The 16,111-nt window shown below is 42.5% G+C and overlaps 1 protein-coding gene across 14 annotated transcripts in view; it reads left to right on the top strand.

Moving 5' to 3' along the window:
- The window catches only part of TENM4 (teneurin transmembrane protein 4), a 1,400,276-nt gene that overhangs the window by 1,311,548 nt on the left and 72,617 nt on the right, over positions 1–16,111 (top strand). For all 14 annotated transcript variants that reach the window (XM_056561274.1, XM_056561279.1, XM_056561286.1 and 11 more), the window contains one exon: positions 11,344–11,529. In XM_056561274.1, coding sequence (XP_056417249.1) covers positions 11,344–11,529 — 186 coding nt within the window. The remainder of the gene's footprint in view (positions 1–11,343; positions 11,530–16,111) is intronic.

The following is a 16,111-nucleotide window of genomic DNA, read 5'->3' as shown; positions in this document are numbered from 1 at the left end:
GATCCTTACCATCCAGTAGTGCTGTGTACCCTGGAGGAAGTCATGTAGTCTTTCCAGTCTGACCACAGTGCTCTCTGCTGCCACCTCTGTCCATGTCAGAAACTGTCCAGAGGAAGAGCAAATCCCCATAGCAAACCTTTTATGCTCTGGACAGTTCCTGACATGGACAGAGGTGGCAGCAGAGAGCACTGTGGTCAGACTGGAAATAAATTTTAAAAGAAAAGAACTTCCTCTGGAGCATACAGCAGCTTATAAGTGCTGTATGGATCAAAAAAAATGTATAGAAGTAATTTCCAAATTGAAAATCACTTTTAAATTAAATCCATATGTTTGATATGCACTATGATTAAGTTATCATCAGATAACAACAAAAAGTTGGTTTTACCCATATCTGCCATCCCGGATACCTCTGGCCCATGTAGACTAAAGAAATTGCCATAAAGCTTAAAGGGGTACTCCAGTGGAAAACATATTTTTTTTCTAAATCAACTGGTGCAAGAAAGATAAACAGATTTGTAAATTATTTCTATATAAAAATACTAATCCTTCCAGTACTTATCAGCTGCTGTATGCTCCAGAGGAAGTTGCGTAGCTCTTTTCAGTCTGACCACAGTGCTCTCTGCTGCCACCTCTGTCCGTGTCAGAAACAATCCAGAGCAAGAGAAAATCCCCATAGCAGTTCCTGACATGGACAGAGGTGTCAGCAGAGAGCACTGTGGTCAGACTGGGAAGAACTACACAACTTGGAGTATACAGCAGTTTATAAGTACTGGAAGGATTAAGATTTTTATATAGAAGGAATTTAAAAATCTATTTAACTTTCTGGCACCAGTTGATTTGTAAAAAATTGTTTTCCACTGGAGTGCCCCTTTGAAGGAGTACTGTGGCGCAGTAAAACTTATCCCCTATCCGCAGAATACCCAAACGTTGTATCTCCAGCACATGGAGACACATGGAGGGGGCGCGATGGCTGCTGCTTTGTGTGGGGGTCGACACGCTGGGATGCAGTGCAGGGGCTCACGAGGGGTCCCAGCAGTCGGACCCCCCCACGATCCAACTATCCAAAGTATAGGGGACAAATTATACTGTACCCCAGTACTCCTTTTAATGGTCTAGAGTTAAAGGGGTATTCCAGACCAAAACTTTTTTTTATATATATCAACTGGCTCCGGAAAGTTAAACAGATTTGTAAATTACTTCTATTAAAAAATCTTAATCCTTCCAATATTTATTAGCTTCTGAAGTTGAGTTGTTGTTTTCTGTCTAAGTGCTCTCTGATGACTCATGTCCCGGGAGCTGTGCAGTTCCTATGGGGATATTTTCCCATCATGCACAGCTCCCGGGACGTGACATCATCATTGAGCAGTTAGACAGAAAACTTCAGAAGCTAATAACTATTGGAAGGATTAAGATTTTTTAATAGAAGTAATTTACAAATCTGTTTAACTTTCCGGAGCCAGTTGATATATATATAAAAAAAAGTTTTTGCCTGGAATTCCCCTTTAAAAAAAAACCATAAGCAGCTATTTTTTTTTTTTTTTTTATTTATTTTAATTCCCAATTTGGTCCCAATGCTCTTGCAAAACTACAACTCCCAGCATGCCCGGACAGCCGTTGGCTGTCCGGGCATGCTGGGAGTTGAAGTTTTGCAACATCTGTAGGGCCACCGTTTGGATACCACTGATCTTAAAAGATAGAAGATGAGCGCTAAGTATAAAGCGATTGTTTTCAGTCCTCGTTCTGGGCCCTCGAGGGACTCTTCTTCTTCTTGTTTTTTCTCAACTTTTATATTTTTAGCGTTTTCCTTAATCTTCTACGGTTTGCGGGGGTTTTCACAGCCTTGTCAGGGGGTCAAATGTGCAATCTGTGACTTTAATGGGAAAAACGAGGCCGCCTCCTGAAACCTTGTAAAAAGCTGAAAATCTTTTTCGCCGGGCCGCGCTTGCTCCTCGCTGTATTGGCCCCTTGTGGTAACTGCCAAAGGACAAGTGCTTTTTTCAGATCTTGATATGGAAGAAGGTCAAAAGCCAATCACGGCCCCTGGCAACGAGTCTCCTTCACAGGAGCTATTCTTTCACATGTGTACGCTTGGACATCTATTCGGGTTTTTTTTTTTTTTTTGGTAGCGCTCAATAAGCATTGTCTTATTGATTTAAGAAGACAAGAAGACAAGGCAGGGATTACTGTTTATTAAACACATGGATGTGAGCTCGAAACATAAAGGAAGAGGACGTTCATTCTCGCTCTATAAAGCAGCGTGGATAATTAATGAAATATTGAATATTTGCCATGTACTTAGCGGTATATCAACCGGAGAAGTCACACGTCGCTTATAGATTAGTCATAGTACGGCCCCAAAGCATGCTGGACTGAAAAAATTCTAGAGAATATAACTACTATAATACTACCACCTATGTACAAGAATATAATTATTATAATACAGCTCCTATATACAAGAATATAACTACTATAATACTGCTCCTATATACAAGAATATAACTACTATAATACTGCTCCTATATACAAGAATATAACTACTATAATACTGCCTCCTATATACAAAAATATAACTACTATAATACTGTCTCCTATATACAAGACTATAATTATTATAATACAGCTCCTATATACAAGAATATGACTGCTATAATACTGCCTCCTATATACAAGAATATACCTACTATAATACTGCCCTCTATTTACAATAATATAACTACATAATACTGCTTCTATATACTAGAATATACCTACTATAATACTGCCCTCTATGTACAAGAATATAACTACTATAATACTGCCCCTATATACAAGAATATAACTACTATAATGCTGCCTTCTATATACAAGAATATAGCTACTATAATACTGCTCCTATGTACAAGAATATAACTATTATAATACTGCTCCTATATACAAGAATATAACTACTATAATACTGCCTCCTATATACAAGAATATAACTACTATAATACTGCCTCCTATATACAAGAATATAACTACTATAATACTGCCCCTATATACAAAAATATAACTACTATAATACTGCCCCTATATACAAGAAAATAACTACTATAATACTGCTCCTATATACAAGAATATAACTACTATAATACTGCCCCTATATACAAGATTATAACCACTATAATACTGCCCCTATATACAAGAATATAACTACTATAATACTGCTCCTATATACAAGAATATAACTACTATAATACTGCCCCTATATACAAGAATATAACTACTATAATACTGCCCCTATATACAAGAATATAACTACTATAATACTGCCCCTATATACAAGAATATAACTACTATAATACTGCTCCTATATACAAGAATATAACTACTATAATACTGCCCCTATATACAAGAATATAACTACTATAATACTGCCCCTATATACAAGAATATAACTACTATAATACTGCTCCTATATACAAGAATATAACTACTATAATACTGCTCCTATATACAAGAATATAACTACTATAACACTGCCTCCTATATACAAGAATATAACTACTATAATACTGCTCCTATATACAAGAATATAACTACTATAATACTGCTCCTATATACAAGAATATAACTACTATAATACTGCTCCTATATACAAGAATATAACTACTATAATACTGCTCCTATATACAAGAATGTAACTACTATAATACTGCTCCTATATACAAGAATATAACTACTATAATAATGCTCCTATATACAAGAATATAACTACTATAATACTTCTCCTATATACAAGAATATAACTACTATAATACTGCTCCTATATACAAGAATATAACTACCAGAATACTGCTCCTATATACAAGAATATAACTACTATAATACTGCTCCTATATACAAGAATATAACTACCAGAATACTGCTCCTATATACAAGAATATAACTATCACAGTATGTCTTTGCATTTCTTTGCACATGTAGTATGAGGCCATTATTTGTGAATCTGATGGCATTCTGTTGTCATGGTAATAACTATACCATTTGCGGGGCCTGGCATTATGGGCACAAGGAGTTAAACAGCCGGTATTAGGTAAGTTTTGCTCTTAGAACTTATTGTGTGTTATCTCATTATCAGTGCCGGTCCCCGTGGACTCTCTGTAAACTAATCAGGTCAGCACTAATAAGGCAGAATTGAATTGCCTCACAACCAAACTCGCTTTACTAATTGATAGAAAGTCTCAAGTTCAGTTTAAATGCAATTTGCGTTTTTATTCTAAGTTGGGCCAATTTTAAACAAACTCTTCAAATTATCTGCAAATGCCACCGGAGTCCTGGCAGATAATAGGAGAGATTCTGTCTGCAAAGATCGGGCCGTGTAATTTAATAAAAGCCTCTAAAAGGCTCTAAAATGTCAGAATAAATATTTTATTTTATAATTCTGAATTCATTTCTATTGTGTTTCCTGACATGCTGGTTCCAGGGTTTCAATTATCCACAAAATTAGAAAGAAAATAGTGGAAAAATACAAGGAATCCAGTGGTGGTGCCTTTAGCTGCCAAGTCAGATGCCAAATAGTCTTTTCAATGATCGAATTTTAATTATCAATAGATAATGGTTGGTATTGGCTATGGGCACTGTGGCTGGTATTGGCTATGGGCTCTGTGACTGGTACTGACTGTGGGCTCTGTGGCTGGTATTGACTATGGGCTCTGTGGCTGGTATTGACTATGGGCTCTGTGGCTGGTATTGACTATGGGCTCTGTGGCTGGTATTGACTATGGGCTCTGTGGCTGGTATTGACTATGGGCTCTGTGGCTGGTGTTGACTATGGGCACTGTGGCTGGTACTGACTATGGGCACTGTGGCTGGTATTGACTGTGGGCTCTGTGGTTGGTACTGACTATGGGCTCTGTGGCTGGTACTGGCTATGGGCACTGTGGCTGGTACTGGCTATGGGCACTTTGGCTGGTATTGGCTATGGGCTCTGTGACTGGTACTGACTGTGGGCTCTGTGGCTGGTACTGACTATGGGCTCTGTGGCTGGTATTGACTATGGGCTCTGTGGCTGGTATTGACTATGGGCTCTGTGGCTGGTATTGACTATGGGCTCTGTGGCTGGTATTGACTATGGGCTCTGTGGCTGGTATTGACTATGGGCTCTGTGGCTGGTGTTGACTATGGGCTCTGTGGCTGGTGTTGACTATGGGCACTGTGGCTGGTACTGACTGTGGGCTCTGTGGCTGGGATTGACTATGGGCACTGTGGCTGGTACGGACTATGGGCACTGTGGCTGGTATTGACTGTGGCCTCTGTGGTTGGTACTGACTATGGGCTCTGTGACTGGTATTGACTGTGGGCTCTGTGGCTGGTACTGACTGTGGGCTCGGTGGCTGGTACTGACTATGGGCACTGTGGCTGGTACTGACTATGGGCACTGTGGCTGGTACTGACTATGGGCACTGTGGCTGGTACTGACTATGTGCACTGTGGCTGGTACTGACTATGGGCACTGTGGCTGGTACTGACTATGGGCACTGTGGCTGGTACTGACTATGGGCACTGTGGCTGGTACTGACTATGAGCACTGTGGTTGGAATTGACTGTGGGCTCTGTGGTTGGTATTGACTATTAGCACTGTGGCTGGTATTGACTATGAGCTCTGTGGTTGGTATTGACTATCGGCACTGTGGCTGGTATTGACTATTAGCACTGTGGCTGGTATTGACTATTAGCACTGTGGCTGGTATTGACTATTAGCACTGTGGTTGGAATTGACTATGGGCTCTGTGGTTGGTATTGACTATTAGCACTGTGGCTGGTATTGACTATGAGCTCTGTGGTTGGTATTGACTATGGGCACTGTGGCTGGTATTGACTATTAGCACTGTGGCTGGTATTGACTATTAGCACTGTGGCTGGTACTGACTATGAGCACTGTGACCTGGTATTGACTAGAGCACTGTGACCTGGTATTGACTAGAGCACTGTGACTGGTATTGACTATGGGCGCTGTGGCTGGTATTGACTATGGCCGCTGTGGCTGGTATTGACTATGGCACTGTGGCTGGTATTGACTATGGGCACTGCGGCTGGTATTGACTATGGGCACTATGGCTGGAATTGACTATGGGCACTGGCTGGTATTGACTATGGGCACTGTGGCTGTTATTGTCTATGGGCGCTGTGGTTGGTATTTACTATGGGCTCTGTGACTGGTATTCAATATGGGTGCTGTGGTTGGTACTGACTATGGGCGCTGTGGCTGGTACTGACTATGGGCTCTGTGGCTGGTACTGACTGTGGGCTCTGTTGCTGGTATTGTCTATGGGCACTGTGGTTGGTATTGACTATGGACTCGGTGGCTGGTACTGACTATGAGCACTGTGGCTTGTATTGACTATGGGCTCGGTGGCTGGTACTGACTATGGGCACTGTGGCTGGTACTGACTATGGGCACTGTGGCTGGTACTGACTATGGGCACTGTGGCTAGTACTGACTATGGGAACTGTGGCTGGTACTGACTATGGGCACTGTGGCTGGTACTGACTATGGGCACTGTGGCTGGTACTGACTATGGGCACTGTGGCTGGTACTGACTATGAGCACTGTAGCTGGAATTGACTATGTGCTCTGTGGCTGGTATTGACTATGGGCACTGTAGCTGGTATTGACTATTAGCACTGTGGCTGGTATTGACTATTAGCACTGTGGCTGGTATTGACTATTAGCACTGTGGCTGGTATTGACTATTAGCACTGTGGCTGGTATTGACTATGAGCTCTGTGGTTGGTATTGACTATGAGCTCTGTGGTTGGTATTGACTATGGGCACTGTGGCTGGTATTGACTATTAGCACTGTGGCTGGTATTGACTATGAGCTCTGTGGTTGGTATTGACTATTAGCACTGTGGCTGGTATTGACTATTAGCACTGTGGCTGGTATTGACTAGAGCACTGTGCCCTGGTATTGACTAGAGCACTGTGACTGGTATTGCCTAGAGCACTGTGCCCTGGTATTGACTATGGGTGCTGTGGCTGGTATTGACTATGGGCGCTGTGGCTGATATTGACTATGGGCACTGGCTGGTATTGACTATGGGCACTGTGGCTGTTATTGTCTATGGGCGCTGCGGTTGGTACTGACTATGAGCACTGTGGCAGGTACTGACTATGAGCACTGTGGCTGGTATTGACTATGGACTCTGGCTGGTATTGAATATGAGCACTGTGGCTGGTATTGACTATGGGCACTGTGGCAGGTACTGACTATGGGCTCTGTGGCTGGTATTGACTGTGGCACTGTGTTGGTATTGACTATGGGCTCTGTGGCTGGTATTGACTATGGGCTCTGTGGCTGATACTGACTGGGCTCTGGCTGATATTCACTATGAGCTCTGTGGCTGATATTGACTATGGGCACTGTGGCTGATATTGACTATGGGCACTGTGGCTGATATTGACTATGGGCACTGTGGCTGGTATTGACTATGGGCACTGTGGCTGGTATTGACTATGGGCACTGTGGCTGGTATTGACTATGGGCACTGTGGCTGGTATTGACTATGGGCACTGTGGCTGGTATTGACTATGGGCTCTGTGGCTGGTTTTGACTATGGGCTCTGTGGCTGGTTTTGACTATGGGCTCTGTGGCTGGTTTTGACTATGGGCTCTGTGGCTGGTTTTGACTATGGGCTCTGTGGCTGGTATTGACTATGGGCTCTGTGGCTGGTATTGACTATGGGCACTGTGGCTGGTACTGACTATGGGCACTGTGGCTGGTACTGACTGTGGGCTCTGTGGCTGGTACTGACTATGGGTGCTGTGGCTGGTACTGACTATGGGCACTGTGACTGGTACTGACTATGGGCTCTGTGACTGGTACTGACTATGGGCTCTGTGACTGGTACTGACTATGAGCTCTGTGACTGGTACTGACTATGGGCTCTGTGACTGGTACTGACTATGGGCTCTGTGGTTGGTACTGACTATAATCTCTGTGACTGGTACTGACTATGGGCTCTGTGACTGGTATTGGCTATGGCTGATATCCAGCATAGACATTGTGGCTGCCATTTAGTGTGAGTACTGCGGCTGCCATGTTCTATTTGGTGATGGATTGTGTTTATAGTAGGCCATGTAGTTGGTATCTCGTTCAGACACCATTGTATAGTGTAGACGCTATGACTGATATTTAATAATTGGGTAATTTCTATGAGAATTCCTAGTTTTAGGTTATTCATAAAGTGACACGCTGGTACTATATGACTTGTACCATATCCCAGACTTGTCATGTTCTTTGCTTTTGCCATCTGAGATAAAGGTTTCCAGTGAAGTCAGGGATAATCTGTGTCACCGGAAGGATTATCCGGCACCTAACAGAGCAGCCATTGTGTAGGGCACCATGCAGCCCCTGATCAGGTTCTTCTCTATTGTCCTGGACCCCTTCATGTGACGGCCATTAATCATGTCAGCGGGGAGCGGACTTACAGGACAGTAATGTTGTCTATAGCATCTGGACTGGTACTGGCCACCATAATATATAGAGTCTAGTCAATGGCTACAAATATCTGGTTATATTGATCTGTGTTTCAAATTCTGCCTATTCCATGTGTTCTGTAGGCCTAAAGGAAAAAGACCAGTGTGCCTTCAGCTGCTGCAAAACAACAACTCAACAGCTTTTGGCTATAATTTTTCAACTTTTTTTAGTTTTGAAAGTTTAGTTTTTTAAGTATTTTTATTACATTTTATTTGTATTAAAATCTTATTATTATTATTATTAATTTAATATTTTATATTTTTACTATTTTATATTTTTTGCTACATTTTATTTTATTTACTGTGTGTGAACATGGCCTAAATTTTCATATTTTATACAGTTTTATTACATTTTTTAAGACAATGTTCTATTCATATATTCAATATTATATTTTCTTGCATTAAATTTTTGTTTTATTTTTATTACTTAATTTTATTTTTATTAGTTCCACAATATTTTTTTTATTTTATTTTATATTTTTATTTCATTTTGCGCTCTTTATTTTTTATTTTTTTTTACATAGTCCTTTACATTGTTGTTGTTTTTTTTTATCACTTTTTATTTTTTCCTAGTTTTTTTTTTTTCCCCCTTTAGGCTACCTTTATTTTTCTTGTTCTGCTGTATAAAAATAACTGTTTGCCGAGCATAACAAGCTCTACTGAGAGCATCGAAATATGGGGGAAAAAAAAAAAAAAGAAGCTGCGGAAATTAATGAAATTCCGTCAGGATGGCAGGTTAACAAGCTCTGACGCAGACTGTGTAGCACTCGGCTGCATTATCAGTCATTTATTCCTGCATTGTTTTCACACTTAACCAGTTTTTAATTAAATATGACTTCTGTAACGTTCTGCGGAAGAGATTTTCGCTCACCCCTCCCCCGTCCGCCGGCCCCTTTGGATTTGCCTGGCACAAAAGGTTTACGGGGACAGAATGAGACAACAAATGGGCAAATCAATCACGGGAGACCTTCAGCATCTCCGTCCGTCCTCACTCTCCCTCTCCTCTCCCTTTTTTTTTATAATCTTCTTATAAGATTCTTATTGTCAGGAAGGATTAGCGAGCAACAGGAATTCTTTTTCCCCCCTCTCGGACAATGGAGAGGTATATCCGGCCATTGGAATTATTGGTGTCCCTCCCAACATGTCATGAGGACAGTCATTCTGCTGGTGAGGTTCGGATGTAGCGTAAAGTGTAGAAAGGACAGCCGAAATTATTATTATTATTTTATTTTAATTTTTTACGCCAAACACTCCGTGTCTTCTTTTTGCATGGGTAAGGCCTGCACCCATAGAGGCAAATTCTCTGCTAGCTAGGGGTCTCAGAGAAAATGGGCCCAGACCTGGTTGGTACCATCCCCTTTTGGCACTGGGTACTGGGCAACAACCTATGCGGGAGTCAAGTAAAGACATAAGACATTACCTCAATGTATCAAGGAGGCGGAAAACTAACACCAGGCTCTTCAAGCCTTAGTGACAAAACCAAGCACCATATATTTTGAAACTTCTTAAAATGTCTGTAACCAACTTAGTTATGTCTCATAGCCCCTGAAGACGTGGTTGGTACCACGAAACATGTAGGGGAGACATAGCTTTGTGGTTTTAATAACAGCTTCAGTCCCTCAATAAGACGGACTGCAGACGCCAATATATTTATGAATACAGTCCTCCATATAGGAGAGCTGAACGAGTGACTACAGGGACTGTGCTGGCGGTTTTAACACTCTTTCTTTGGACCTTTTTAACCATTCTAATAAAAGTGACGTTTTAATATCTTCACCAATAATAGAAGAGGGGGATTTTATGTCTACGGGTTTTATACCCCGCCACCTTCTTGTGACTGGTTTTTGGTGATTTATTTCAACAATAAACTAAACACAGGTTATCCTGCTGCTGTGACCCTCAGTGATCACCTGTGATCGATGAGAAAATCCTGGCAGTTTTCCTGCAGTGCCACCACAGGACAAATGAAGTATTACACTTATTGAAATTAAAGGGGTACTCCCGTGGAAAACTTTTTTTCTTTTTTTTTTTTTTTATCAACTGGTGTCAGAAAGTTAAACAGATTTGTAAATTACTTCTATTAAAAAAAATCTTAATCCTTCCAGTACTTTTTAGGGGCTGTATAATAAAGAGAAATCCAAAAAAGAAATGCATTTCCTCTGAAATTGATGTCATGACCACAGTGATCTCTGCTGACCTCTGCTGTCCATTTTAGGAGCTGTCCAGAGCAGGAGAAAATCCCCATAGCAAACATATGCTGCTCTAGACAGTTCCTAAAATGGACAGCAGAGGTCAGCAGAGAGCACTGTGGTCATGACATCAGAGGAAATGCATTTCTTTTTTGGATTTCTCTTTATTATACAGCCCCTAAAAAGTACTGTAAGGATTAAGATTTTTTAATAGAAGTGATTTAAAGCTTGCTTTTTTTTTTTTAATCAACTGGTGCCAGAAAGTTAAACAGATTTGTAAATCACTTCTATTAAAAAATCTTAATCCTTCCAGTACTTTTTAGGGGCTGTATAATAAAGAGAAATCCAAAAAGGAAATGCATTTCCTCTGATGTCATGACCACAGTGCTCTCTGCTGACCTCTGCTGTCCATCTTAGGAACTCTCCAGAGCAGAAGAAAATCCCCATAGCAAAGATATGCTGCTCTAGACAGTTCCTAAAATGGACAGCAGAGGGCAGCCTATGGAAGCTCGATGTAGCATACAACACTCATTGACATGAAAAATGATGTGTCATGCAATTTTATATGTATAACCTATTTTAATTGACATTTTTATTCCAGTTGTTGATATATGTTGACATATCTTTAATTTATTTGCTTCTCTTTACCTGCAGAAATCTGCGCGTCCGATTGTGGCGGACACGGTATGTGCATCGGAGGCAGCTGCCGCTGTGATGAGGGCTGGATGGGCGCAGCTTGCGATCAGAGGGCGTGTCACCCCCGCTGCAATGAGCATGGAACCTGTCGAGATGGGAAGTGTGAATGCAGCCCCGGATGGAATGGAGAGCACTGCACCATTGGTAGGATGACTGGGGAGAGGAATATGGAAAAACTAGTGTTTCTAAATGAAAAAAGGGCATGCTAAATGTAATGGGGGGGGCAGGGGGGGCATCGGTGTGGCATGTGCAGCTTTCTGTCCTAGGTTTTTTAAGTTCTGACTTCATCATTACTTCATATTGGGTTTGTAACAAAATGTCCTTTCATTTGGCGATTAAAGGGGTACTCCGCTGCTCAGGGTTTGGAACAAACTGTTCCGAATGCTGGAGCCGGTGTCAGGAGCTCATGATGTCATAGCTCCACCCCTTCATGACGTCACACCCCGCTCCCTCAATGCAAGTCTATGGGAGGGGGCGTGACGGCCGTCACGCCCCCTCCCATAGACTTGCATTGAGGGGGGCGTAATGTCATGAGGGGGCGTGGATATGACATCACGAGCTCCTGGCACCGGCTCCAGCATTCCAAACCCTGAGCAGCGGAGTACCCCTTTAAGAAAAGATTATTACTTGGAAGAAATACTGGTTGTAAGCGGAGCGGTTGGGGCCGTTGATGCGAGGGAGTGCTTGAATGTGTGCGGAATGTGTTATATGGCAGCACTTAGGCTGGCGGTATGACTAGGTGGCTTTTCATCTATAACTACTCACTATGAATCCATAACTGCTCATCTTCAATCCCGGACAAACCCCGATTTTCGTGCATTGTTGTGCCCTTATACACACACAGGGTTATAACCTATTACCGGGCGTCTCGGAGAGAACAAAAAAAATTATAATTCAACATGCCCGATCCCTATTTCCTCAGTCAAGAAAGTCCCATAGAGATAAGATAAATTAGTCGGCCTATCTTGTGGAAATCAGCGCATTTGAACGGCTTTTCTCTAAAATGTATGGGAGACAATAATTTCCTAAATTTTCATATCCGTGAAAGCTTTTTGAAACAAAAATAAACAAAAATGTGAATTTTTTTTTCTCCTTACATCTATTTCCAAAAGACAAGCTCTGGATATGACGCTGAGCACTTGCACTTAACTTCTTTGGTCGATCATGGCAAAGCCAGTTTTGAGTGGAACCTGATCTGTGAAACCACTGTATGATCTTGCCCACCGTGCTGCAGTTCAGTTTTAGGGTCTTGGCAATCATTATATAGCCCAGGCCATCTTTATGTATACCAGCAATTTAGTTTTTTTAGATCCTCAGTGTTTTTTTTGCCATGAGGTGCCATGTTGAACCCCCAGTGACCAGTATTAGAGAGTGTGAGAGCCATAACACCATGTAAGACACCTGCTCCTCATTCACATCTGTAATACTAACAAGTCACATGACACTGCGGAAGAAAAGTGGCCAATTGGGTTTGCGCAGATATTATAATTTTTCTGTGTTTTGAGTGTTTTTTTTGCCTCAGAAGGCCATGTACCTTATTCACTTTTCTTTCCCGCATCTTTGCACAAACAATTGCACGAGTATTTTCCCTGAGTTAAAGGAAATCTGCAGTGTATAACACCTATTCCCTATTTGCCGACCCCCCCCCCCCCCCCTTTCCATCTTTCTCTATGGGAGAGGCGGAGATGCAGGATTTGTGCGCCCCCGCCTCTCTTATAGAGCTGTTCCGGGGTTGTACGACAAGTGAGGTCGACAACACACGCATTAGCCACGCACAGCCGAGGCAATGCTGGGTCCCCATACAGGAGATCGCGGGGTCCCAGCAGTTGGACCCCACGCAATCAGACACTTACCCCCTATGTTACAGATGTGTTATTCACTGCAGATTTCCTCTAAAGGGGTATTCCGCTGCTCAGCATTTGGGTACTCAGCTGCTCAGCTTTTGGGTACTCCGCTGCTCAGCCTTTGGAACAAACTGTTGCCAATGCTGGAGCCGGCATTGGGAGCTAGTGATGTCATACCCCTCCCCCTTATGATGTCAGGTCACGCCCCCTCAATGCAAGTCTATGGGAGGGGGCGTGACTGCCGTCACGCCCCCTCCCATAGACTTGCATTGAGGGGGCGGGGCGGGACATCATGAGGGGCAAGGCTAAGACGTCACAAGCTCCCGGTGCCGGCTCCAGCGTTCGGAACAGTTTGTTCCAAAGGCTGAGCAGCGGAGTACCCAAAAGCTGAGCAGCTGAGTACCCAAATGCTGAGTAGCGGAATACCCCTTTAAGTAGTATGTGGGGAGTCCCTTGCATGTTTTTTCCCCCATTGAGCACCCTTCTAAAAATGTACGCAAGGAAATATGTTGTGCGCGCAATTTCATAAATCAGATGTGCAAATGAAGAGAACAGTTGAGTACATTTTTGTGCAAATGGATACATCCACCCCTTTGTCTTCATAGGTGACGCCTGGATAGATCAGTTTTTCCTAACCAGTGTTCATCCAGCTCATGCAAAACTACAACTCGTACAATGCCCTGACATCCTTCCGGGAATGCTGGTAGTTGTAGTTTGGCAGCAGCTGGTGGTTGGGTACCGCTGTTATAGACTCATCAGTTGCTCATAGTTATTCATCAGCTTCACATTTCCATAACGCATCACTGTGTGCATGGATCTGGTCGTGATATAAAGCATCCATTCCAATTTTTGGGGCCTTTTTGTTTTCCGCATCTTATCAGATTTGCATATAAAGTGCATACTTTTTTTTTTTTTTCTTTATCTATCTTGTCACTCAGACATCCAATATTTAGCCAAAGCCCGATCATTGTAAAATTTACTTTGTGTTTTAAGTCCTCACCATGTTCAAGATCTCTGCTTGCTTTCAATGACTTGGAAGTTTTTTTTATATTCTTCTCCAGCCTACAGTAAAGGAAAAATTTGTTTGGGTAGTCAATGTAGTAGTGGTCTCCAACCTCTTGCTCCCCCGCTGTTTCACAACTAGATCCCCCAGCATGATGGCCATTTAGATGAATAGGGGATGATCTAATGTAGTGGTCTTTAACCCTATTGCAAAACTACAACCCCCAGCATGGTGCCCATTTATATGAATGGTGGCCCATCTAATGTAGTGGTCTTCAACCTATTGCCAAACTACAACCCCCAACATGGTGCCCATTTATATGAAGGGGGTCCATCTAGTGTAGTGGTCTCCAACCTATTACAAAACTACAGCACCCAGCATGGTGCCCATTTAGAGGAATGGAGGTCCATCTAGTGTAGTGGTCTTCAACCTGTTGCCAAGCTACAACCCCCAGCATGGTGCCCATTTATATGAATGGGGGCCCATCTGGTGTAGTGGTCTTCAACCTGTTGCAAAACTACAAACCCCAGCATGGTGCCCATTTAGAGGAATGTGGGCCATATAATTTAGTGATCTCCAACCTGTGGCTCCCCAGTTGTTGCAAAACTACAACCCCCAGCATGCTGGGGGTTGTAGTTTTGCAACAGCTGGGGAGCCACAGGTTGGAAACCACAGATCTAAAGCATGGAGGCCTCCTGCTCTGGGTTCATTCTATGCAGCACCTCTCCACACTGATAAGACCTCCTTTATGGTCAATAAAGCCAGAATACCCCTTTAAGCTGTACCTCCCTGCACCCATCATCCATTCCGTACTGGATTCCATGCGCTCTTTCCATTCTCTAACACTGAATTTCTATCCTCCCCGCGAGAGCGGCGTTAACTCCTGCCTGCTCGCCCGTCGCAAGGAATAGAAGGTTTCCTGCGCGGCGAATTGATTGCATTTCTGATCAGTGCATATTCTCTGACCTTGTAAATTTTATTACCTATGGAATTGGCTGGATAAATTTATTGAATGTAAAAACAATTTGGCAAAGTCATAACCGTCACAGAGAAGAGGGCAGAGCGATGACAAGAGTGAAAAGTAATAAAAGTCAGTAATATTGGCACAGATGAAAGGACATTGACTGGGAATGATATTAAAAGTTGCAGTAAGCTTTTCTCCTTGTCCTTGTGTAACGTGTCTACCTGCATGGCACCCCCTCCCCCTCCTTCTGTTTCTCTATGTGCATTCATGTCATTGCCTCTTCTGCTTTACAGCTGGAAAAAAGAAAAAAAAAACTAATGTCCCATTGCTGCTAAGCTTAATGCATTTGTAATGCCTTTATAGGACCGTGAAGCATTCATAAAATATGGGATTGTACAAGCGAGGGCCTGAGTCTACATCTCCCGTGTTGTCGCACCAGACGACGCATCCAAGGCAGCGCAGTCATCTTGTCTGATATTACGAACACTTGAGATCGTAGATTCACTTTATATTGTTGAATATGTTTGCAAATACCGATCCCGATTCACAGAATTTTACATAATCTAGTTACATCCGGAGCTGCATTCAACATGGCAAAGGTTTCGTTGGGTGACAAGATTATGTATCTCTCTGTGGATTGCTGCTCATTTGGAATGTGTATAGAACATATATTTTGCTCACTAGTTTTCTGGAAGATGTCCAGTGCATAAATATACCTAGAGGTAAAGCCGAGCCCCTGAGGGTTCCCTCCACGGTGCACAGATATTTCTCATTTCAGAGCTGGACTGTTTGCCAGTAGTTCATACACAGTTTCTCCTCCCTTAATTGCCTGTCCAATCACAGAGAGGCACAGCACATACTTCACTCTACTGTGCCATGAATAGTTTGAAACGGAGGTGGGCTGATGATGACACA

Source organism: Hyla sarda, chromosome 2, assembly GCF_029499605.1.
Source record: "Hyla sarda isolate aHylSar1 chromosome 2, aHylSar1.hap1, whole genome shotgun sequence".
Classification (NCBI taxonomy): Eukaryota; Metazoa; Chordata; class Amphibia; order Anura; family Hylidae; genus Hyla; species Hyla sarda.
This window is presented reverse-complemented; position numbering and strand designations above follow the sequence as displayed.